The sequence below is a fragment of the Ambystoma mexicanum genome, chromosome 3p (genome assembly GCF_040938575.1).
Source record: "Ambystoma mexicanum isolate Mex_15411 chromosome 3p, UKY_AmexF1_1, whole genome shotgun sequence".
Classification (NCBI taxonomy): domain Eukaryota; kingdom Metazoa; phylum Chordata; class Amphibia; order Caudata; family Ambystomatidae; genus Ambystoma; species Ambystoma mexicanum.
This window is the reverse complement of record NC_090925.1, coordinates 783,639,829-783,665,094: the sequence shown is the minus strand read 5'-3', so window position 1 is coordinate 783,665,094 and position 25,266 is coordinate 783,639,829. Positions and strand designations below refer to the sequence as shown.

Sequence of the window (25,266 nt, the reverse complement as noted above, 5' to 3'; positions counted from 1 at the left end):
CCGGCCTAGCTACCGTGTGGTGAAAGCAGCCACAGAGAGAGCATGTGAGAGAGAGGCAGAGAGATGTAAGCAGTGCATGAGCGGAACTCTCAAGTTTCCAGTGGCCAAGGCGTGAGAAGGCCACCCAGTCCTGTCTTAACCCCCCTCTGGATTGTGGGTCTTGTTGATTTTTCTTCCCTGTTTCAAATGTAGATGCACTACAGGTCCCAGAATTCCAATCAAAGACAGGACTGGGTGGCTTTCCCACTCATGGACCCCGGAAACGCGAGAGCCTTGCCATCGGGTGCGCTTGGTTGTTCTGCGGGTGTCCGGTGGGGGAGTCAAGAGAAGGTGGTTGCTAGTTAGAACCACTCTTAACTTTTCCTGCAACCACCTACTTCTATGGAGGCTCCTTTCTTATCTTTCCGGGGCCCTGCCCGCTTTCGTTTCTGTACTTGCTTGCTGGGTGCTTCACAAACCCCTACTCTGAAGTGGCCCCACGCCGCCACTTGCCGTGCCATACAAAATGGCCACCTAAATAAAATGAATAAACCCCCCCCCAGAGAGAGAGAGAGAGAGAGAGAGAGAGAGAGAGAGAAGACACGCACACACGCGCACACACACGCGCGCGCCCGCTGTCATTCAAAAGCGGAATTTGGGAATAACTGGAAAACCTCAGATTGGCTGTCCGATCATAGCCCTCCTGGTCTGTGCGTGCGCGCGCGCCAGCCTTTCAACAGGCCAACGTTCTGCCTCGGGCTCGTCACTGAGTGTGGCGGGCTTTTTCAAACCAGTTTCCTGGTATTGTCCCAGCCAATCGGAGCGGAGCTGTGTCTACATCAGCCCGCGCGCTCTGCGTCCGTCACAGACCATTGCGCCGTCGGCAGTAGAGAGGAAGCAAGTCGCGCAGGCAAGGTTGCCATGGCCCGTACGAAGCAGACCGCCCGCAAGTCCACCGGAGGCAAGGCGCCCCGCAAGCAGCTGGCCACCAAAGCTGCCCGCAAGAGCGCCCCAGCCACTGGCGGTGTCAAGAAACCTCACCGCTACCGGCCGGGCACCGTGGCCCTCAGGGAGATCCGGCGCTACCAGAAATCTACCGAGCTGCTCATCCGCAAACTGCCCTTCCAGCGCCTGGTGCGGGAGATCGCACAGGACTTCAAGACTGACCTGCGCTTCCAGAGCTCAGCCGTCATGGCCCTGCAGGAAGCCAGCGAGTCCTACCTGGTGGGGCTCTTTGAGGACACCAACCTGTGCGCCATTCACGCCAAGAGAGTGACCATTATGCCCAAGGACATCCAGCTGGCCCGCCGCATCCGAGGCGAGAGGGCCTGAGGGGCACCGTCAGCACGACCCACCACCACAAAGGCTCTTTTAAGAGCCAACACATTGTCACACACGAGAGCTGCTCAACTCTGCCTCTTGTGGTGCCTCTCTTCACCCCACAGGCGGCATGGCCTTCTCTCAAACCCAAGGCAATCATGCAAACGCTCCAATTGCCCCTGCCTGTCTTGGCAGGTGTTGAACGAAACGCGCTGCAGCTGGCGTCCAAGTCGACGCAGCACCCCATTCCCAAAAAATGCCTGTCAGGGCGCTTTGGCGACCAGTTTACCTCGCCTTCGGGTTGCTTTCAACTCGTGCGCTTGTGGCGGTAGGATTTTATGTGATGGCTTGCGTGCCTTTTAGCCAGAGCACAGCCAGCTCTTAACACCACCGCCCCACACACACACACGTTTCTATAACGCCTGCCCTGATGCTGGAATCCAACCGCTTCTAAGCGCTGTGTGCTAATGGTCGGTTCTCCGCCCGCCGCCCCCGAGCGCTTCCCTGGCAGTGCTGCCTTACATCGCCTGTACTGTGCATTTAGCTGTGCCCCCAGAGTTTTCCCCCTCCCGGCCCAGCGAACGTGTCAAGTAGGGTGCGCGACTCCTTGCGCCGACCCCGAGGTCCCTATTGGAGATCATTGCCCTTATGTTTTCCGGGCGATGGAATAAAGCAGGGCTAGCTAGGCAAAGCATGCGAGCTCTTGAGTGGAGGTGGTGAGCGGCTCTTAAAAGAGCCTTTGGGTTTTTTCTTTTTTTGGTGCTGGGAGCTGTGGCCTCACTTGGCGCTGGTGTACTTGGTGACGGCCTTGGTGCCCTCGGACACAGCGTGCTTGGCCAGCTCGCCTGGCAGCAGGAGTCGCACTGCGGTCTGGATCTCCCTGGAGGTGATGGTGCTGCGCTTGTTGTAGTGAGCCAGGCGGGAGGCTTCCCCGGCGATGCGCTCGAAGATGTCATTGACAAACGAGTTCATGATGCCCATGGCCTTGGAAGAGATGCCGGTGTCAGGGTGCACCTGCTTCATCACCTTGTAGATGTAAATGGCATAGCTTTCCTTCCTGCACCTCTTGCGCTTCTTCCCGTCCTTCTTGGGCGGCTTGGAGAGCGCTTTCTTGGAGCCCTTCTTGGGCGCTGGGGCGGACTTGGCTGGCTCAGGCATGGTCTGCGGCGGACGTTCACGCTGTGAGGAGCGGGAGAAATGAGTACGTAACCGCGCCCGGCCCCTCTCTTTTGTAGGCTGCCTGTGCTTAATCGGCTGCTGCCAGTCCCTGCTCGCCATTGGCCCGTTTGGTTCTGCAGCCCTTCCGTGTCTGAGTGCCCGGCACAGAGCTCTGATTGGTTGGCAGGAGTAGACTCCCCCTCCAATGGATGTTCACACAGAGCCTAGGTTTTGTCCAATGAGAGAGCTCCACCGTGTCTTTATATACCGGCCCTCCCGCGCTCAGGGCATTACTTTCCCTTTGGACGAGCGAGCGCCCACTTAACGCATCATGTCTGGACGAGGAAAGCAAGGAGGGAAGGCCCGTGCTAAGGCAAAGACTCGCTCCTCCCGGGCAGGCTTGCAGTTCCCAGTAGGCCGTGTGCACAGGCTGCTGCGGAAGGGGAACTACGGTGAGCGGGTGGGAGCCGGAGCCCCCGTCTATCTGGCTGCCGTGCTCGAGTACCTGACTGCTGAGATCCTCGAGCTGGCCGGCAACGCCGCCCGGGACAACAAGAAGACCCGCATCATCCCCAGACACCTTCAGCTCGCCATCCGCAACGACGAGGAGCTCAACAAGCTGCTGGGCAAGGTCACCATTGCCCAGGGCGGTGTCCTGCCCAACATCCAGGCCGTGCTGCTGCCCAAGAAGACTGAGGGCCACAAAGCAGGGGGCAAAGCCAGCAAGTAACAAGCCCAAGTTACACACTCTCCCAAAAACAAAACACAAAGGCTCTTTTAAGAGCCACTCACACACTCCGACAAAGAGCTCAGTACCTTGACAGCAGCGCCACCACTTTTTTAAAAACACTACAACAGAGTATGTGTTTGTTTCGCAAAAAAGAGGGGCTGCATCGCAAGTTGCGCAGAACCCCTTTAGGCTGATCGCATGCTGCCGATACCCATGCAGCTTTCTGGGTGCATGAGCAAAGTAGGGCGCGAATGCGGCACACTGCACTGTGAGTCACAGAGGGATAGGGTGGGAGTGAGAACAAAGGGCTTAATTGGAGGAAGGGGTGGTGTGTGTTCGTGCACGCCCCGTCTCAGAAGCGCAGCTACGCTTCTACATTAAAGGGCTGACAATCAAGCGCTTTCCTCCTTTACCGAGTTCGGAGACAGCAAAGGCCAGCCGGGGTAACGGCTGGAAAGCGCGGGCATTTTGATTTTGAAATGCTGCGCATGTGCGCACTGGAGCGGACGCCTGCCGCGCGATCCCCACCCCCCACCCCCATGGCCCGCCCTCTGTCCATATAAGCAGCCGGTTCCCGTCGGCCACCCCACACACAGCCCCAGCTCCCTTGTGCCGAGCAGAGCAGCAGCAGAAGCGGACATGTCTGGTCGCGGCAAAGGAGGGAAAGGTCTCGGCAAGGGCGGCGCCAAGAGGCACAGGAAAGTGCTCCGAGACAACATCCAGGGCATTACCAAGCCCGCCATCCGCCGCCTGGCCCGCCGTGGCGGAGTCAAGCGCATCTCCGGCCTCATCTACGAGGAGACCCGCGGTGTGCTCAAGGTCTTCCTGGAAAACGTGATCCGGGACGCCGTCACCTACACTGAGCACGCCAAGAGGAAGATGGTCACCGCCATGGATGTGGTCTATGCCCTGAAGCGCCAGGGACGCACTCTCTATGGATTCGGGGGTTGAGGAACACCCACCACAGCGCAAATCCAAAGGCTCTTTTAAGAGCCGCCCACACCATCAACAACAGAGCTGCTCTTTTGCGCTGCGAATTCGGTATCGGGCTAATATTATCCCCAGCGTAGGCGACATTTTTTATGGTATTAAAAAAATATGGGGGTTGCGGGGGTGTCCCCCACAGGTTCTATGGGGTAAAAGCGCCGCAAATAAAAGGCGCCATTCTTGTATGCCGGCATTTTTGCGGGGATATTATCGCACGGAACCGTGCATTCTTGGAAGGCTGAACCCAGCCCACCCCCCTGCTTCCCCGCCCAGTGCAGTGGACCTGTGCGGCAGTGCCACCCAAGGTCCCGTGGGCCAAAATACCAACAGCCCTGTTGTGCGTGCGCCCATTTAAATGTAAATGGGGCAATGCGCCAAAAGAAACCAAGCCCACTTTAGAATTCCACTTGATGGCTCTTTGTTTCAGGTCAAAGTGTACCTACATGAGAATACATAGACCCTTACAGATGGGAAGCCCCCTCCCTCCCTCCCTGCCCCCCAAATCTCTCTTCCCTTCTGGTAACCTGACGCAGGCACTCATGAGAAAGCAAAGAGCTCCCCGATGCCCTCTTTTAACGGCAGAAGGTACTGCGGCCTAGGTGGGGATGGCTGGGAAAGGCGGGATTATGCTGATAACTCCCAGAAGTACCCAGCTGCAGGCCAAGCGGGGGACACGCACACACCCCTCTAGCCATCCCCATAAGCCTCTGAGCAGGCCTCGAGGGCTCTCGTGTCGCCCGGTGCACTGTTGCCCGAGACGCCAGGGGTCACAGCACACTCTGAGTTACGAGTGCCTGTAGGTCAGCCCCATTTTCCTGCCTATAGAACCTGGCCGTTCGTGGCCGTTCGGGGCCTAGGGGCCAGCCCGGAGCGCGGTCCTTGCTCCACCCTCTGCTGAGCGCGGTCGCAACTCTCTGCTGGGCCCTGAGAGAGCCAGGTGCGGGCCTCCTTTGCTCCACTCTCTGCTGGGCCCTGAGAGGGCCAGGAGCCTCTGCTGGGCCCCGAGACAGCCAGGAGCATGGCAATGGCTCCACTCGCTACTGGCCTCTCCTTGGGGGAGGCCGGCCCAGCTCCCTTTTCTCTCCCTCCAGCCATCCGGTCAGTCGGGCCAACATCCTACATTGTCATTGTTATGTGGCGTTTACACAGCGCTCTATATATCCTTGGTATGATCTCAAAGCGCGTGTAGGTTGAACGCCCTTGGGGACCGTAGGCAAGGTCAGTCGAGAGAGTCGGGTGCTTGGGTGCACTCAATATGTGAGCAGCTGATGCGATTGCCTGATGGTAGCTGCATCCTAGCATTAGGTGCGGTGGTATTGAGAGATCAGTTGAATGTGTCCAGTCTGGTGGTTGGTCTCCGAGACAGCATTCTGGCAGCATTAGCCCTGTGTAGGACGCTTATGTGTGCAGCTAGGCCGTTCTTTCCGTGGGGTATAGTACGTATGTGAGCAGCAAGGCCGAAATTGATCGAGGGGTATAGCTGCGCTCTGTTGTGCGTTGGTGTAAAGTAGAGAGTGAGCATAGTGATAGGAGAGGTGAGTGACTGGAGTGGATGTTTTGTTCTTACGGGGCGGGGCCACTGTTCCAGGATTACATTCTCGTGTTTCGTGGTAGCTGCACTCCCAGGTAGATTCACAGCTAGGAGCCGAGTAAGATATGTTTGCTCGGGCAGAGGGTCATTCATTTTAGGCTCAGCACACTGCATCTCAGGGGCCCGGTTTCACTGGTTGCGGTTTATGATTGGTTGCAGGAGAGGATATTAAGCAGGATAATTCGATATAGGGCAGGAGCTACCTCGCACCAATGTAGTCACATCAAGCTCATTTCTCTGGTCCTTGGTTGGCGTTAATGCAGGGCAGGATTAGTAGGTTATAGGACAGGAGTTATTTCGCAGGCCAACAATATTCCTCCGGACAGCTTTAGATCCACCGTTCAAGCACTGGGTCCTATCCCACCTGGATGGGGGCAACGCCCTCCTCGAAAAGGCCTCCCGTCGCCCTCCCTTGTGCCCCAGAGAAGTGTCCTACGCGAAGCCACACGCTTCATCATGGCTCTACGCCGGTACCACATCACCCCTCCCTCCATCGACCTTCACCGGCTCCCACTGCACGCACGAATCACCTTCACGTCTTGCCGCATCATCTATAAGGCAGTCGCCCTCAAGTCACCCAGCTACCTCGCCGAGAAACCCAACAGAAAACGCACCACCGGAAGACAGGACACCCGCAGGCTTGAAATCTGCCACTGCAAAAAGGAAAGGACCAGAAAGCAAGCCTTCTCTGCCTACGCAACCTCCTCCCCGTCGGCGTCAGACTTGACCCACACGCTCCTACAATTCAGAAAAGAATTCAAGACGCACCTCTTCAAGGAGTATCTCCCCCTCAATACCTAGGCCTTCACGTCGCACCACCCGGCTCTCTAGGCGACGCCCGCCTCTCTCCTCCCTGCCACCCTGTACAGCTGTGCCACCCTCCGTATCCTACCCCCTGCAGTACATCTGTTCCGCTTTGACCTCTGAAAAGCACTCTGTTATGCATCTGCACTGTTGCATGCCTCGGTAAAGCGCTCTGTTGTGGATCTGTGTTGTTGCATTTCTCTGTAAAGCACGCTCCGTTGCTTCTCGAAGCCTGGTCCGCGCTCAATAAATACCATAACAATAATAATTCCATTCTGGGGATGCTGGTGCAGTCCCGGTTTTAACTTTGCATTCTGGCGCTTCTAGCCCCGGAGCCCCCACCCCCTGCACCCCTCCCCACCCCCCACCCTCATGCAACCAGCTGTACAAGTCCCAGAAAGGCAAAGTTAAATCGACCGATCGGGTCCGAGACTGGGGAGAGCGTGCGCTGGTGATACCGGTGCTTTGACTCACCTTTGCCATGCCGCTGGCCCAAAGGCAGTCGGTAGTGTCCGGCCTAGCTACCGTGTGGTGAAAGCAGCCACAGAGAGAGCATGTGAGAGAGAGGCAGAGAGATGTAAGCAGTGCATGAGCGGAACTCTCAAGTTTCCAGTGGCCAAGGCGTGAGAAGGCCACCCAGTCCTGTCTTAACCCCCCTCTGGATTGTGGGTCTTGTTGATTTTTCTTCCCTGTTTCAAATGTAGATGCACTACAGGTCCCAGAATTCCAATCAAAGACAGGACTGGGTGGCTTTCCCACTCATGGACCCCGGAAACGCGAGAGCCTTGCCATCGGGTGCGCTTGGTTGTTCTGCGGGTGTCCGGTGGGGGAGTCAAGAGAAGGTGGTTGCTAGTTAGAACCACTCTTAACTTTTCCTGCAACCACCTACTTCTATGGAGGCTCCTTTCTTATCTTTCCGGGGCCCTGCCCGCTTTCGTTTCTGTACTTGCTTGCTGGGTGCTTCACAAACCCCTACTCTGAAGTGGCCCCACGCCGCCACTTGCCGTGCCATACAAAATGGCCACCTAAATAAAATGAATAAACCCCCCCCCAGAGAGAGAGAGAGAGAGAGAGAGAGAGAGAGAGAGAAGACACGCACACACGCGCACACACACGCGCGCGCCCGCTGTCATTCAAAAGCGGAATTTGGGAATAACTGGAAAACCTCAGATTGGCTGTCCGATCATAGCCCTCCTGGTCTGTGCGTGCGCGCGCGCCAGCCTTTCAACAGGCCAACGTTCTGCCTCGGGCTCGTCACTGAGTGTGGCGGGCTTTTTCAAACCAGTTTCCTGGTATTGTCCCAGCCAATCGGAGCGGAGCTGTGTCTACATCAGCCCGCGCGCTCTGCGTCCGTCACAGACCATTGCGCCGTCGGCAGTAGAGAGGAAGCAAGTCGCGCAGGCAAGGTTGCCATGGCCCGTACGAAGCAGACCGCCCGCAAGTCCACCGGAGGCAAGGCGCCCCGCAAGCAGCTGGCCACCAAAGCTGCCCGCAAGAGCGCCCCAGCCACTGGCGGTGTCAAGAAACCTCACCGCTACCGGCCGGGCACCGTGGCCCTCAGGGAGATCCGGCGCTACCAGAAATCTACCGAGCTGCTCATCCGCAAACTGCCCTTCCAGCGCCTGGTGCGGGAGATCGCACAGGACTTCAAGACTGACCTGCGCTTCCAGAGCTCAGCCGTCATGGCCCTGCAGGAAGCCAGCGAGTCCTACCTGGTGGGGCTCTTTGAGGACACCAACCTGTGCGCCATTCACGCCAAGAGAGTGACCATTATGCCCAAGGACATCCAGCTGGCCCGCCGCATCCGAGGCGAGAGGGCCTGAGGGGCACCGTCAGCACGACCCACCACCACAAAGGCTCTTTTAAGAGCCAACACATTGTCACACACGAGAGCTGCTCAACTCTGCCTCTTGTGGTGCCTCTCTTCACCCCACAGGCGGCATGGCCTTCTCTCAAACCCAAGGCAATCATGCAAACGCTCCAATTGCCCCTGCCTGTCTTGGCAGGTGTTGAACGAAACGCGCTGCAGCTGGCGTCCAAGTCGACGCAGCACCCCATTCCCAAAAAATGCCTGTCAGGGCGCTTTGGCGACCAGTTTACCTCGCCTTCGGGTTGCTTTCAACTCGTGCGCTTGTGGCGGTAGGATTTTATGTGATGGCTTGCGTGCCTTTTAGCCAGAGCACAGCCAGCTCTTAACACCACCGCCCCACACACACACACGTTTCTATAACGCCTGCCCTGATGCTGGAATCCAACCGCTTCTAAGCGCTGTGTGCTAATGGTCGGTTCTCCGCCCGCCGCCCCCGAGCGCTTCCCTGGCAGTGCTGCCTTACATCGCCTGTACTGTGCATTTAGCTGTGCCCCCAGAGTTTTCCCCCTCCCGGCCCAGCGAACGTGTCAAGTAGGGTGCGCGACTCCTTGCGCCGACCCCGAGGTCCCTATTGGAGATCATTGCCCTTATGTTTTCCGGGCGATGGAATAAAGCAGGGCTAGCTAGGCAAAGCATGCGAGCTCTTGAGTGGAGGTGGTGAGCGGCTCTTAAAAGAGCCTTTGGGTTTTTTCTTTTTTTGGTGCTGGGAGCTGTGGCCTCACTTGGCGCTGGTGTACTTGGTGACGGCCTTGGTGCCCTCGGACACAGCGTGCTTGGCCAGCTCGCCTGGCAGCAGGAGTCGCACTGCGGTCTGGATCTCCCTGGAGGTGATGGTGCTGCGCTTGTTGTAGTGAGCCAGGCGGGAGGCTTCCCCGGCGATGCGCTCGAAGATGTCATTGACAAACGAGTTCATGATGCCCATGGCCTTGGAAGAGATGCCGGTGTCAGGGTGCACCTGCTTCATCACCTTGTAGATGTAAATGGCATAGCTTTCCTTCCTGCACCTCTTGCGCTTCTTCCCGTCCTTCTTGGGCGGCTTGGAGAGCGCTTTCTTGGAGCCCTTCTTGGGCGCTGGGGCGGACTTGGCTGGCTCAGGCATGGTCTGCGGCGGACGTTCACGCTGTGAGGAGCGGGAGAAATGAGTACGTAACCGCGCCCGGCCCCTCTCTTTTGTAGGCTGCCTGTGCTTAATCGGCTGCTGCCAGTCCCTGCTCGCCATTGGCCCGTTTGGTTCTGCAGCCCTTCCGTGTCTGAGTGCCCGGCACAGAGCTCTGATTGGTTGGCAGGAGTAGACTCCCCCTCCAATGGATGTTCACACAGAGCCTAGGTTTTGTCCAATGAGAGAGCTCCACCGTGTCTTTATATACCGGCCCTCCCGCGCTCAGGGCATTACTTTCCCTTTGGACGAGCGAGCGCCCACTTAACGCATCATGTCTGGACGAGGAAAGCAAGGAGGGAAGGCCCGTGCTAAGGCAAAGACTCGCTCCTCCCGGGCAGGCTTGCAGTTCCCAGTAGGCCGTGTGCACAGGCTGCTGCGGAAGGGGAACTACGGTGAGCGGGTGGGAGCCGGAGCCCCCGTCTATCTGGCTGCCGTGCTCGAGTACCTGACTGCTGAGATCCTCGAGCTGGCCGGCAACGCCGCCCGGGACAACAAGAAGACCCGCATCATCCCCAGACACCTTCAGCTCGCCATCCGCAACGACGAGGAGCTCAACAAGCTGCTGGGCAAGGTCACCATTGCCCAGGGCGGTGTCCTGCCCAACATCCAGGCCGTGCTGCTGCCCAAGAAGACCGAGGGCCACAAAGCAGGGGGCAAAGCCAGCAAGTAACAAGCCCAAGTTACACACTCTCCCAAAAACAAAACACAAAGGCTCTTTTAAGAGCCACTCACACACTCCGACAAAGAGCTCAGTACCTTGACAGCAGCGCCACCACTTTTTTAAAAACACTACAACAGAGTATGTGTTTGTTTCGCAAAAAAGAGGGGCTGCATCGCAAGTTGCGCAGAACCCCTTTAGGCTGATCGCATGCTGCCGATACCCATGCAGCTTTCTGGGTGCATGAGCAAAGTAGGGCGCGAATGCGGCACACTGCACTGTGAGTCACAGAGGGATAGGGTGGGAGTGAGAACAAAGGGCTTAATTGGAGGAAGGGGTGGTGTGTGTTCGTGCACGCCCCGTCTCAGAAGCGCAGCTACGCTTCTACATTAAAGGGCTGACAATCAAGCGCTTTCCTCCTTTACCGAGTTCGGAGACAGCAAAGGCCAGCCGGGGTAACGGCTGGAAAGCGCGGGCATTTTGATTTTGAAATGCTGCGCATGTGCGCACTGGAGCGGACGCCTGCCGCGCGATCCCCACCCCCCACCCCCATGGCCCGCCCTCTGTCCATATAAGCAGCCGGTTCCCGTCGGCCACCACACACACAGCCCCAGCTCCCTTGTGCCGAGCAGAGCAGCAGCAGAAGCGGACATGTCTGGTCGCGGCAAAGGAGGGAAAGGTCTCGGCAAGGGCGGCGCCAAGAGGCACAGGAAAGTGCTCCGAGACAACATCCAGGGCATTACCAAGCCCGCCATCCGCCGCCTGGCCCGCCGTGGCGGAGTCAAGCGCATCTCCGGCCTCATCTACGAGGAGACCCGCGGTGTGCTCAAGGTCTTCCTGGAAAACGTGATCCGGGACGCCGTCACCTACACTGAGCACGCCAAGAGGAAGACGGTCACCGCCATGGATGTGGTCTATGCCCTGAAGCGCCAGGGACGCACTCTCTATGGATTCGGGGGTTGAGGAACACCCACCACAGCGCAAATCCAAAGGCTCTTTTAAGAGCCGCCCACACCATCAACAACAGAGCTGCTCTTTTGCGCTGCGAATTCGGTATCGGGCTAATATTATCCCCAGCGTAGGCGACATTTTTTATGGTATTAAAAAAATATGGGGGTTGCGGGGGTGTCCCCCACAGGTTCTATGGGGTAAAAGCGCCGCAAATAAAAGGCGCCATTCTTGTATGCCGGCATTTTTGCGGGGATATTATCGCACGGAACCGTGCATTCTTGGAAGGCTGAACCCAGCCCACCCCCCTGCTTCCCCGCCCAGTGCAGTGGACCTGTGCGGCAGTGCCACCCAAGGTCCCGTGGGCCAAAATACCAACAGCCCTGTTGTGCGTGCGCCCATTTAAATGTAAATGGGGCAATGCGCCAAAAGAAACCAAGCCCACTTTAGAATTCCACTTGATGGCTCTTTGTTTCAGGTCAAAGTGTACCTACATGAGAATACATAGACCCTTACAGATGGGAAGCCCCCTCCCTCCCTCCCTGCCCCCCAAATCTCTCTTCCCTTCTGGTAACCTGACGCAGGCACTCATGAGAAAGCAAAGAGCTCCCCGATGCCCTCTTTTAACGGCAGAAGGTACTGCGGCCTAGGTGGGGATGGCTGGGAAAGGCGGGATTATGCTGATAACTCCCAGAAGTACCCAGCTGCAGGCCAAGCGGGGGACACGCACACACCCCTCTAGCCATCCCCATAAGCCTCTGAGCAGGCCTCGAGGGCTCTCGTGTCGCCCGGTGCACTGTTGCCCGAGACGCCAGGGGTCACAGCACACTCTGAGTTACGAGTGCCTGTAGGTCAGCCCCATTTTCCTGCCTATAGAACCTGGCCGTTCGTGGCCGTTCGGGGCCTAGGGGCCAGCCCGGAGCGCGGTCCTTGCTCCACCCTCTGCTGAGCGCGGTCGCAACTCTCTGCTGGGCCCTGAGAGAGCCAGGTGCGGGCCTCCTTTGCTCCACTCTCTGCTGGGCCCTGAGAGGGCCAGGAGCCTCTGCTGGGCCCCGAGACAGCCAGGAGCATGGCAATGGCTCCACTCGCTACTGGCCTCTCCTTGGGGGAGGCCGGCCCAGCTCCCTTTTCTCTCCCTCCAGCCATCCGGTCAGTCGGGCCAACATCCTACATTGTCATTGTTATGTGGCGTTTACACAGCGCTCTATATATCCTTGGTATGATCTCAAAGCGCGTGTAGGTTGAACGCCCTTGGGGACCGTAGGCAAGGTCAGTCGAGAGAGTCGGGTGCTTGGGTGCACTCAATATGTGAGCAGCTGATGCGATTGCCTGATGGTAGCTGCATCCTAGCATTAGGTGCGGTGGTATTGAGAGATCAGTTGAATGTGTCCAGTCTGGTGGTTGGTCTCCGAGACAGCATTCTGGCAGCATTAGCCCTGTGTAGGACGCTTATGTGTGCAGCTAGGCCGTTCTTTCCGTGGGGTATAGTACGTATGTGAGCAGCAAGGCCGAAATTGATCGAGGGGTATAGCTGCGCTCTGTTGTGCGTTGGTGTAAAGTAGAGAGTGAGCATAGTGATAGGAGAGGTGAGTGACTGGAGTGGATGTTTTGTTCTTACGGGGCGGGGCCACTGTTCCAGGATTACATTCTCGTGTTTCGTGGTAGCTGCACTCCCAGGTAGATTCACAGCTAGGAGCCGAGTAAGATATGTTTGCTCGGGCAGAGGGTCATTCATTTTAGGCTCAGCACACTGCATCTCAGGGGCCCGGTTTCACTGGTTGCGGTTTATGATTGGTTGCAGGAGAGGATATTAAGCAGGATAATTCGATATAGGGCAGGAGCTACCTCGCACCAATGTAGTCACATCAAGCTCATTTCTCTGGTCCTTGGTTGGCGTTAATGCAGGGCAGGATTAGTAGGTTATAGGACAGGAGTTATTTCGCAGGCCAACAATATTCCTCCGGACAGCTTTAGATCCACCGTTCAAGCACTGGGTCCTATCCCACCTGGATGGGGGCAACGCCCTCCTCGAAAAGGCCTCCCGTCGCCCTCCCTTGTGCCCCAGAGAAGTGTCCTACGCGAAGCCACACGCTTCATCATGGCTCTACGCCGGTACCACATCACCCCTCCCTCCATCGACCTTCACCGGCTCCCACTGCACGCACGAATCACCTTCACGTCTTGCCGCATCATCTATAAGGCAGTCGCCCTCAAGTCACCCAGCTACCTCGCCGAGAAACCCAACAGAAAACGCACCACCGGAAGACAGGACACCCGCAGGCTTGAAATCTGCCACTGCAAAAAGGAAAGGACCAGAAAGCAAGCCTTCTCTGCCTACGCAACCTCCTCCCCGTCGGCGTCAGACTTGACCCACACGCTCCTACAATTCAGAAAAGAATTCAAGACGCACCTCTTCAAGGAGTATCTCCCCCTCAATACCTAGGCCTTCACGTCGCACCACCCGGCTCTCTAGGCGACGCCCGCCTCTCTCCTCCCTGCCACCCTGTACAGCTGTGCCACCCTCCGTATCCTACCCCCTGCAGTACATCTGTTCCGCTTTGACCTCTGAAAAGCACTCTGTTATGCATCTGCACTGTTGCATGCCTCGGTAAAGCGCTCTGTTGTGGATCTGTGTTGTTGCATTTCTCTGTAAAGCACGCTCCGTTGCTTCTCGAAGCCTGGTCCGCGCTCAATAAATACCATAACAATAATAATTCCATTCTGGGGATGCTGGTGCAGTCCCGGTTTTAACTTTGCATTCTGGCGCTTCTAGCCCCGGAGCCCCCACCCCCTGCACCCCTCCCCACCCCCCACCCTCATGCAACCAGCTGTACAAGTCCCAGAAAGGCAAAGTTAAATCGACCGATCGGGTCCGAGACTGGGGAGAGCGTGCGCTGGTGATACCGGTGCTTTGACTCACCTTTGCCATGCCGCTGGCCCAAAGGCAGTCGGTAGTGTCCGGCCTAGCTACCGTGTGGTGAAAGCAGCCACAGAGAGAGCATGTGAGAGAGAGGCAGAGAGATGTAAGCAGTGCATGAGCGGAACTCTCAAGTTTCCAGTGGCCAAGGCGTGAGAAGGCCACCCAGTCCTGTCTTAACCCCCCTCTGGATTGTGGGTCTTGTTGATTTTTCTTCCCTGTTTCAAATGTAGATGCACTACAGGTCCCAGAATTCCAATCAAAGACAGGACTGGGTGGCTTTCCCACTCATGGACCCCGGAAACGCGAGAGCCTTGCCATCGGGTGCGCTTGGTTGTTCTGCGGGTGTCCGGTGGGGGAGTCAAGAGAAGGTGGTTGCTAGTTAGAACCACTCTTAACTTTTCCTGCAACCACCTACTTCTATGGAGGCTCCTTTCTTATCTTTCCGGGGCCCTGCCCGCTTTCGTTTCTGTACTTGCTTGCTGGGTGCTTCACAAACCCCTACTCTGAAGTGGCCCCACGCCGCCACTTGCCGTGCCATACAAAATGGCCACCTAAATAAAATGAATAAACCCCCCCCCAGAGAGAGAGAGAGAGAGAGAGAGAGAGAGAGAGAGAAGACACGCACACACGCGCACACACACGCGCGCGCCCGCTGTCATTCAAAAGCGGAATTTGGGAATAACTGGAAAACCTCAGATTGGCTGTCCGATCATAGCCCTCCTGGTCTGTGCGTGCGCGCGCGCCAGCCTTTCAACAGGCCAACGTTCTGCCTCGGGCTCGTCACTGAGTGTGGCGGGCTTTTTCAAACCAGTTTCCTGGTATTGTCCCAGCCAATCGGAGCGGAGCTGTGTCTACATCAGCCCGCGCGCTCTGCGTCCGTCACAGACCATTGCGCCGTCGGCAGTAGAGAGGAAGCAAGTCGCGCAGGCAAGGTTGCCATGGCCCGTACGAAGCAGACCGCCCGCAAGTCCACCGGAGGCAAGGCGCCCCGCAAGCAGCTGGCCACCAAAGCTGCCCGCAAGAGCGCCCCAGCCACTGGCGGTGTCAAGAAACCTCACCGCTACCGGCCGGGCACCGTGGCCCTCAGGGAGATCCGGCGCTACCAGAAATCTACCGAGCTGCTCATCCGCAAACTGCCCTTCCAGCGCCTGGTGCGGGAGATCGCACAGGACTTCAAGACTGACCTGCGCTTCCAGAGCTCAGCCGTCATGGCCCTGCAGGAAGCCAGCGAGTCCTACCTGGTGGGGCTCTTTGAGGACACCAACCTGTGCGCCATTCACGCCAAGAGAGTGACCATTATGCCCAAGGACATCCAGCTGGCCCGCCGCATCCGAGGCGAGAGGGCCTGAGGGGCACCGTCAGCACGACCCACCACCACAAAGGCTCTTTTAAGAGCCAACACATTGTCACACACGAGAGCTGCTCAACTCTGCCTCTTGTGGTGCCTCTCTTCACCCCACAGGCGGCATGGCCTTCTCTCAAACCCAAGGCAATCATGCAAACGCTCCAATTGCCCCTGCCTGTCTTGGCAGGTGTTGAACGAAACGCGCTGCAGCTGGCGTCCAAGTCGACGCAGCACCCCATTCCCAAAAAATGCCTGTCAGGGCGCTTTGGCGACCAGTTTACCTCGCCTTCGGGTTGCTTTCAACTCGTGCGCTTGTGGCGGTAGGATTTTATGTGATGGCTTGCGTGCCTTTTAGCCAGAGCACAGCCAGCTCTTAACACCACCGCCCCACACACACACACGTTTCTATAACGCCTGCCCTGATGCTGGAATCCAACCGCTTCTAAGCGCTGTGTGCTAATGGTCGGTTCTCCGCCCGCCGCCCCCGAGCGCTTCCCTGGCAGTGCTGCCTTACATCGCCTGTACTGTGCATTTAGCTGTGCCCCCAGAGTTTTCCCCCTCCCGGCCCAGCGAACGTGTCAAGTAGGGTGCGCGACTCCTTGCGCCGACCCCGAGGTCCCTATTGGAGATCATTGCCCTTATGTTTTCCGGGCGATGGAATAAAGCAGGGCTAGCTAGGCAAAGCATGCGAGCTCTTGAGTGGAGGTGGTGAGCGGCTCTTAAAAGAGCCTTTGGGTTTTTTCTTTTTTTGGTGCTGGGAGCTGTGGCCTCACTTGGCGCTGGTGTACTTGGTGACGGCCTTGGTGCCCTCGGACACAGCGTGCTTGGCCAGCTCGCCTGGCAGCAGGAGTCGCACTGCGGTCTGGATCTCCCTGGAGGTGATGGTGCTGCGCTTGTTGTAGTGAGCCAGGCGGGAGGCTTCCCCGGCGATGCGCTCGAAGATGTCATTGACAAACGAGTTCATGATGCCCATGGCCTTGGAAGAGATGCCGGTGTCAGGGTGCACCTGCTTCATCACCTTGTAGATGTAAATGGCATAGCTTTCCTTCCTGCACCTCTTGCGCTTCTTCCCGTCCTTCTTGGGCGGCTTGGAGAGCGCTTTCTTGGAGCCCTTCTTGGGCGCTGGGGCGGACTTGGCTGGCTCAGGCATGGTCTGCGGCGGACGTTCACGCTGTGAGGAGCGGGAGAAATGAGTACGTAACCGCGCCCGGCCCCTCTCTTTTGTAGGCTGCCTGTGCTTAATCGGCTGCTGCCAGTCCCTGCTCGCCATTGGCCCGTTTGGTTCTGCAGCCCTTCCGTGTCTGAGTGCCCGGCACAGAGCTCTGATTGGTTGGCAGGAGTAGACTCCCCCTCCAATGGATGTTCACACAGAGCCTAGGTTTTGTCCAATGAGAGAGCTCCACCGTGTCTTTATATACCGGCCCTCCCGCGCTCAGGGCATTACTTTCCCTTTGGACGAGCGAGCGCCCACTTAACGCATCATGTCTGGACGAGGAAAGCAAGGAGAGAAGGCCCGTGCTAAGGCAAAGACTCGCTCCTCCCGGGCAGGCTTGCAGTTCCCAGTAGGCCGTGTGCACAGGCTGCTGCGGAAGGGGAACTACGGTGAGCGGGTGGGAGCCGGAGCCCCCGTCTATCTGGCTGCCGTGCTCGAGTACCTGACTGCTGAGATCCTCGAGCTGGCCGGCAACGCCGCCCGGGACAACAAGAAGACCCGCATCATCCCCAGACACCTTCAGCTCGCCATCCGCAACGACGAGGAGCTCAACAAGCTGCTGGGCAAGGTCACCATTGCCCAGGGCGGTGTCCTGCCCAACATCCAGGCCGTGCTGCTGCCCAAGAAGACCGAGGGCCACAAAGCAGGGGGCAAAGCCAGCAAGTAACAAGCCCAAGTTACACACTCTCCCAAAAACAAAACACAAAGGCTCTTTTAAGAGCCACTCACACACTCCGACAAAGAGCTCAGTACCTTGACAGCAGCGCCACCACTTTTTTAAAAACACTACAACAGAGTATGTGTTTGTTTCGCAAAAAAGAGGGGCTGCATCGCAAGTTGCGCAGAACCCCTTTAGGCTGATCGCATGCTGCCGATACCCATGCAGCTTTCTGGGTGCATGAGCAAAGTAGGGCGCGAATGCGGCACACTGCACTGTGAGTCACAGAGGGATAGGGTGGGAGTGAGAACAAAGGGCTTAATTGGAGGAAGGGGTGGTGTGTGTTCGTGCACGCCCCGTCTCAGAAGCGCAGCTACGCTTCTACATTAAAGGGCTGACAATCAAGCGCTTTCCTCCTTTACCGAGTTCGGAGACAGCAAAGGCCAGCCGGGGTAACGGCTGGAAAGCGCGGGCATTTTGATTTTGAAATGCTGCGCATGTGCGCACTGGAGCGGACGCCTGCCGCGCGATCCCCACCCCCCACCCCCATGGCCCGCCCTCTGTCCATATAAGCAGCCGGTTCCCGTCGGCCACCACACACACAGCCCCAGCTCCCTTGTGCCGAGCAGAGCAGCAGCAGAAGCGGACATGTCTGGTCGCGGCAAAGGAGGGAAAGGTCTCGGCAAGGGCGGCGCCAAGAGGCACAGGAAAGTGCTCCGAGACAACATCCAGGGCATTACCAAGCCCGCCATCCGCCGCCTGGCCCGCCGTGGCGGAGTCAAGCGCATCTCCGGCCTCATCTACGAGGAGACCCGCGGTGCGCTCAAGGTCTTCCTGGAAAACGTGATCCGGGACGCCGTCACCTACACTGAGCACGCCAAGAGGAAGACGGTCACCGCCATGGATGTGGTCTATGCCCTGAAGCGCCAGGGACGCACTCTCTATGGATTCGGGGGTTGAGGAACACCCACCACAGCGCAAATCCAAAGGCTCTTTTAAGAGCCGCCCACACCATCAACAACAGAGCTGCTCTTTTGCGCTGCGAATTCGGTATCGGGCTAATATTATCCCCAGCGTAGGCGACATTTTTTATGGTATTAAAAAAATATGGGGGTTGCGGGGGTGTCCCCCACAGGTTCTATGGGGTAAAAGCGCCGCAAATAAAAGGCGCCATTCTTGTATGCCGGCATTTTTGCGGGGATATTATCGCACGGAACCGTGCATTCTTGGAAGGCTGAACCCAGCCCACCCCCCTGCTTCCCCGCCCAGTGCAGTGGACCTGTGCGGCAGTGCCACCCAAGGTCCCGTGGGCCAAAATACCAACAGCCCTGTTGTGCGTGCGCCCATTTAAATGTAAATGGGGCAATGCGCCAAAAGAAACCAAGCCCACTTTAGAATTCCACTTGATGGCTCTTTGTTTCAGGTCAAAGTGTACCTACATGAGAATACATAGACCCTTACAGATGGGAAGCCCCCTCCCTCCCTCCCTGCCCCCCAAATCTCTCTTCCCTTCTGGTAACCTGACGCAGGCACTCATGAGAAAGCAAAGAGCTCCCCGATGCCCTCTTTTAACGGCAGAAGGTACTGCGGCCTAGGTGGGGATGGCTGGGAAAGGCGGGATTATGCTGATAACTCCCAGAAGTACCCAGCTGCAGGCCAAGCGGGGGACACGCACACACCCCTCTAGCCATCCCCATAAGCCTCTGAGCAGGCCTCGAGGGCTCTCGTGTCGCCCGGTGCACTGTTGCCCGAGACGCCAGGGGTCACAGCACACTCTGAGTTACGAGTGCCTGTAGGTCAGCCCCATTTTCCTGCCTATAGAACCTGGCCGTTCGGGGCCTAGGGGCCAGCCCGGAGCGCGGTCCTTGCTCCACCCTCTGCTGAGCGCGGTCGCAACTCTCTGCTGGGCCCTGAGAGAGCCAGGTGCGGGCCTCCTTTGCTCCACTCTCTGCTGGGCCCTGAGAGGGCCAGGAGCCTCTGCTGGGCCCCGAGACAGCCAGGAGCATGGCAATGGCTCCACTCGCTACTGGCCTCTCCTTGGGGGAGGCCGGCCCAGCTCCCTTTTCTCTCCCTCCAGCCATCCGGTCAGTCGGGCCAACATCCTACATTGTCATTGTTATGTGGCGTTTACACAGCGCTCTATATATCCTTGGTATGATCTCAAAGCGCGTGTAGGTTGAACGCCCTTGGGGACCGTAGGCAAGGTCAGTCGAGAGAGTCGGGTGCTTGGGTGCACTCAATATGTGAGCAGCTGATGCGATTGCCTGATGGTAGCTGCATCCTAGCATTAGGTGCGGTGGTATTGAGAGATCAGTTGAATGTGTCCAGTCTGGTGGTTGGTCTCCGAGACAGCATTCTGGCAGCATTAGCCCTGTGTAGGACGCTTATGTGTGCAGCTAGGCCGTTCTTTCCGTGGGGTATAGTACGTATGTGAGCAGCAAGGCCGAAATTGATCGAGGGGTATAGCTGCGCTCTGTTGTGCGTTGGTGTAAAGTAGAGAGTGAGCATAGTGATAGGAGAGGTGAGTGACTGGAGTGGATGTTTTGTTCTTACGGGGCGGGGCCACTGTTCCAGGATTACATTCTCGTGTTTCGTGGTAGCTGCACTCCCAGGTAGATTCACAGCTAGGAGCCGAGTAAGATATGTTTGCTCGGGCAGAGGGTCATTCATTTTAGGCTCAGCACACTGCATCTCAGGGGCCCGGTTTCACTGGTTGCGGTTTATGATTGGTTGCAGGAGAGGATATTAAGCAGGATAATTCGATATAGGGCAGGAGCTACCTCGCACCAATGTAGTCACATCAAGCTCATTTCTCTGGTCCTTGGTTGGCGTTAATGCAGGGCAGGATTAGTAGGTTATAGGACAGGAGTTATTTCGCAGGCCAACAATATTCCTCCGGACAGCTTTAGATCCACCGTTCAAGCACTGGGTCCTATCCCACCTGGATGGGGGCAACGCCCTCCTCGAAAAGGCCTCCCGTCGCCCTCCCTTGTGCCCCAGAGAAGTGTCCTACGCGAAGCCACACGCTTCATCATGGCTCTACGCCGGTACCACATCACCCCTCCCTCCATCGACCTTCACCGGCTCCCACTGCACGCACGAATCACCTTCACGTCTTGCCGCATCATCTATAAGGCAGTCGCCCTCAAGTCACCCAGCTACCTCGCCGAGAAACCCAACAGAAAACGCACCACCGGAAGACAGGACACCCGCAGGCTTGAAATCTGCCACTGCAAAAAGGAAAGGACCAGAAAGCAAGCCTTCTCTGCCTACGCAACCTCCTCCCCGTCGGCGTCAGACTTGACCCACACGCTCCTACAATTCAGAAAAGAATTCAAGACGCACCTCTTCAAGGAGTATCTCCCCCTCAATACCTAGGCCTTCACGTCGCACCACCCGGCTCTCTAGGCGACGCCCGCCTCTCTCCTCCCTGCCACCCTGTACAGCTGTGCCACCCTCCGTATCCTACCCCCTGCAGTACATCTGTTCCGCTTTGACCTCTGAAAAGCACTCTGTTATGCATCTGCACTGTTGCATGCCTCGGTAAAGCGCTCTGTTGTGGATCTGTGTTGTTGCATTTCTCTGTAAAGCACGCTCCGTTGCTTCTCGAAGCCTGGTCCGCGCTCAATAAATACCATAACAATAATAATTCCATTCTGGGGATGCTGGTGCAGTCCCGGTTTTAACTTTGCATTCTGGCGCTTCTAGCCCCGGAGCCCCCACCCCCTGCACCCCTCCCCACCCCCCACCCTCATGCAACCAGCTGTACAAGTCCCAGAAAGGCAAAGTTAAATCGACCGATCGGGTCCGAGACTGGGGAGAGCGTGCGCTGGTGATACCGGTGCTTTGACTCACCTTTGCCATGCCGCTGGCCCAAAGGCAGTCGGTAGTGTCCGGCCTAGCTACCGTGTGGTGAAAGCAGCCACAGAGAGAGCATGTGAGAGAGAGGCAGAGAGATGTAAGCAGTGCATGAGCGGAACTCTCAAGTTTCCAGTGGCCAAGGCGTGAGAAGGCCACCCAGTCCTGTCTTAACCCCCCTCTGGATTGTGGGTCTTGTTGATTTTTCTTCCCTGTTTCAAATGTAGATGCACTACAGGTCCCAGAATTCCAATCAAAGACAGGACTGGGTGGCTTTCCCACTCATGGACCCCGGAAACGCGAGAGCCTTGCCATCGGGTGCGCTTGGTTGTTCTGCGGGTGTCCGGTGGGGGAGTCAAGAGAAGGTGGTTGCTAGTTAGAACCACTCTTAACTTTTCCTGCAACCACCTACTTCTATGGAGGCTCCTTTCTTATCTTTCCGGGGCCCTGCCCGCTTTCGTTTCTGTACTTGCTTGCTGGGTGCTTCACAAACCCCTACTCTGAAGTGGCCCCACGCCGCCACTTGCCATGCCATACAAAATGGCCACCTAAATAAAATGAATAAACCCCCCCCCAGAGAGAGAGAGAGAGAGAGAGAGAGAGAGAGAGAGAAGACACGCACACACGCGCACACACACGCGCGCGCCCGCTGTCATTCAAAAGCGGAATTTGGGAATAACTGGAAAACCTCAGATTGGCTGTCCGATCATAGCCCTCCTGGTCTGTGCGTGCGCGCGCGCCAGCCTTTCAACAGGCCAACGTTCTGCCTCGGGCTCGTCACTGAGTGTGGCGGGCTTTTTCAAACCAGTTTCCTGGTATTGTCCCAGCCAATCGGAGCGGAGCTGTGTCTACATCAGCCCGCGCGCTCTGCGTCCGTCACAGACCATTGCGCCGTCGGCAGTAGAGAGGAAGCAAGTCGTGCAGGCAAGGTTGCCATGGCCCGTACGAAGCAGACCGCCCGCAAGTCCACCGGAGGCAAGGCGCCCCGCAAGCAGCTGGCCACCAAAGCTGCCCGCAAGAGCGCCCCAGCCACTGGCGGTGTCAAGAAACCTCACCGCTACCGGCCGGGCACCGTGGCCCTCAGGGAGATCCGGCGCTACCAGAAATCTACCGAGCTGCTCATCCGCAAACTGCCCTTCCAGCGCCTGGTGCGGGAGATCGCACAGGACTTCAAGACTGACCTGCGCTTCCAGAGCTCAGCCGTCATGGCCCTGCAGGAAGCCAGCGAGTCCTACCTGGTGGGGCTCTTTGAGGACACCAACCTGTGCGCCATTCACGCCAAGAGAGTGACCATTATGCCCAAGGACATCCAGCTGGCCCGCCGCATCCGAGGCGAGAGGGCCTGAGGGGCACCGTCAGCACGACCCACCACCACAAAGGCTCTTTTAAGAGCCAACACATTGTCACACACGAGAGCTGCTCAACTCTGCCTCTTGTGGTGCCTCTCTTCACCCCACAGGCGGCATGGCCTTCTCTCAAACCCAAGGCAATCATGCAAACGCTCCAATTGCCCCTGCCTGTCTTGGCAGGTGTTGAACGAAACGCGCTGCAGCTGGCGTCCAAGTCGACGCAGCACCCCATTCCCAAAAAATGCCTGTCAGGGCGCTTTGGCGACCAGTTTACCTCGCCTTCGGGTTGCTTTCAACTCGTGCGCTTGTGGCGGTAGGATTTTATGTGATGGCTTGCGTGCCTTTTAGCCAGAGCACAGCCAGCTCTTAACACCACCGCCCCACACACACACACGTTTCTATAACGCCTGCCCTGATGCTGGAATCCAACCGCTTCTAAGCGCTGTGTGCTAATGGTCGGTTCTCCGCCCGCCGCCCCCGAGCGCTTCCCTGGCAGTGCTGCCTTACATCGCCTGTACTGTGCATTTAGCTGTGCCCCCAGAGTTTTCCCCCTCCCGGCCCAGCGAACGTGTCAAGTAGGGTGCGCGACTCCTTGCGCCGACCCCGAGGTCCCTATTGGAGATCATTGCCCTTATGTTTTCCGGGCGATGGAATAAAGCAGGGCTAGCTAGGCAAAGCATGCGAGCTCTTGAGTGGAGGTGGTGAGCGGCTCTTAAAAGAGCCTTTGGGTTTTTTCTTTTTTTGGTGCTGGGAGCTGTGGCCTCACTTGGCGCTGGTGTACTTGGTGACGGCCTTGGTGCCCTCGGACACAGCGTGCTTGGCCAGCTCGCCTGGCAGCAGGAGTCGCACTGCGGTCTGGATCTCCCTGGAGGTGATGGTGCTGCGCTTGTTGTAGTGAGCCAGGCGGGAGGCTTCCCCGGCGATGCGCTCGAAGATGTCATTGACAAACGAGTTCATGATGCCCATGGCCTTGGAAGAGATGCCGGTGTCAGGGTGCACCTGCTTCATCACCTTGTAGATGTAAATGGCATAGCTTTCCTTCCTGCACCTCTTGCGCTTCTTCCCGTCCTTCTTGGGCGGCTTGGAGAGCGCTTTCTTGGAGCCCTTCTTGGGCGCTGGGGCGGACTTGGCTGGCTCAGGCATGGTCTGCGGCGGACGTTCACGCTGTGAGGAGCGGGAGAAATGAGTACGTAACCGCGCCCGGCCCCTCTCTTTTGTAGGCTGCCTGTGCTTAATCGGCTGCTGCCAGTCCCTGCTCGCCATTGGCCCGTTTGGTTCTGCAGCCCTTCCGTGTCTGAGTGCCCGGCACAGAGCTCTGATTGGTTGGCAGGAGTAGACTCCCCCTCCAATGGATGTTCACACAGAGCCTAGGTTTTGTCCAATGAGAGAGCTCCACCGTGTCTTTATATACCGGCCCTCCCGCGCTCAGGGCATTACTTTCCCTTTGGACGAGCGAGCGCCCACTTAACGCATCATGTCTGGACGAGGAAAGCAAGGAGGGAAGGCCCGTGCTAAGGCAAAGACTCGCTCCTCCCGGGCAGGCTTGCAGTTCCCAGTAGGCCGTGTGCACAGGCTGCTGCGGAAGGGGAACTACGGTGAGCGGGTGGGAGCCGGAGCCCCCGTCTATCTGGCTGCCGTGCTCGAGTACCTGACTGCTGAGATCCTCGAGCTGGCCGGCAACGCCGCCCGGGACAACAAGAAGACCCGCATCATCCCCAGACACCTTCAGCTCGCCATCCGCAACGACGAGGAGCTCAACAAGCTGCTGGGCAAGGTCACCATTGCCCAGGGCGGTGTCCTGCCCAACATCCAGGCCGTGCTGCTGCCCAAGAAGACCGAGGGCCACAAAGCAGGGGGCAAAGCCAGCAAGTAACAAGCCCAAGTTACACACTCTCCCAAAAACAAAACACAAAGGCTCTTTTAAGAGCCACTCACACACTCCGACAAAGAGCTCAGTACCTTGACAGCAGCGCCACCACTTTTTTAAAAACACTACAACAGAGTATGTGTTTGTTTCGCAAAAAAGAGGGGCTGCATCGCAAGTTGCGCAGAACCCCTTTAGGCTGATCGCATGCTGCCGATACCCATGCAGCTTTCTGGGTGCATGAGCAAAGTAGGGCGCGAATGCGGCACACTGCACTGTGAGTCACAGAGGGATAGGGTGGGAGTGAGAACAAAGGGCTTAATTGGAGGAAGGGGTGGTGTGTGTTCGTGCACGCCCCGTCTCAGAAGCGCAGCTACGCTTCTACATTAAAGGGCTGACAATCAAGCGCTTTCCTCCTTTACCGAGTTCGGAGACAGCAAAGGCCAGCCGGGGTAACGGCTGGAAAGCGCGGGCATTTTGATTTTGAAATGCTGCGCATGTGCGCACTGGAGCGGACGCCTGCCGCGCGATCCCCACCCCCCACCCCCATGGCCCGCCCTCTGTCCATATAAGCAGCCGGTTCCCGTCGGCCACCACACACACAGCCCCAGCTCCCTTGTGCCGAGCAGAGCAGCAGCAGAAGCGGACATGTCTGGTCGCGGCAAAGGAGGGAAAGGTCTCGGCAAGGGCGGCGCCAAGAGGCACAGGAAAGTGCTCCGAGACAACATCCAGGGCATTACCAAGCCCGCCATCCGCCGCCTGGCCCGCCGTGGCGGAGTCAAGCGCATCTCCGGCCTCATCTACGAGGAGACCCGCGGTGTGCTCAAGGTCTTCCTGGAAAACGTGATCCGGGAC

At 57.6% G+C, this 25,266-nt stretch overlaps 2 protein-coding genes across 2 annotated transcripts; both read left to right on the top strand.

The window, feature by feature from the left end:
• Positions 1-900: 900 nt before the first annotated feature.
• On the top strand, positions 901-8,392 carry LOC138579967 (histone H3-like). Its single transcript, XM_069650192.1, has 2 exons — positions 901-1,299; positions 7,982-8,392. The coding sequence occupies exons 1-2, from the start codon at positions 901-903 to the stop codon at positions 8,390-8,392; spliced, it is 810 nt and encodes a 269-aa protein (XP_069506293.1).
• A 6,670-nt stretch (positions 8,393-15,062) lies between these two features.
• Positions 15,063-22,544, top strand: LOC138579966 (histone H3-like). Its single transcript, XM_069650191.1, has 2 exons — positions 15,063-15,461; positions 22,134-22,544. Exons 1-2 carry the CDS (start codon positions 15,063-15,065, stop codon positions 22,542-22,544), a joined length of 810 nt encoding a protein of 269 aa, XP_069506292.1.
• The last annotated feature ends 2,722 nt before the right edge of the window (positions 22,545-25,266 follow it).

Coding starts and splice junctions, on each gene's coding strand:
- LOC138579967 (XM_069650192.1), top strand. CDS start 901: ATGGCCCGTACGAAGCAGACCGCCCGCAAGTCCACCGGAGGCAAGGCG. Junction 1,300..7,981: donor TGGCCCGCCGCATCCGAGGC/GAGAGGGCCTGA, acceptor GGCAAGGTTGCC/ATGGCCCGTACGAAGCAGAC.
- LOC138579966 (XM_069650191.1), top strand. CDS start 15,063: ATGGCCCGTACGAAGCAGACCGCCCGCAAGTCCACCGGAGGCAAGGCG. Junction 15,462..22,133: donor TGGCCCGCCGCATCCGAGGC/GAGAGGGCCTGA, acceptor GGCAAGGTTGCC/ATGGCCCGTACGAAGCAGAC.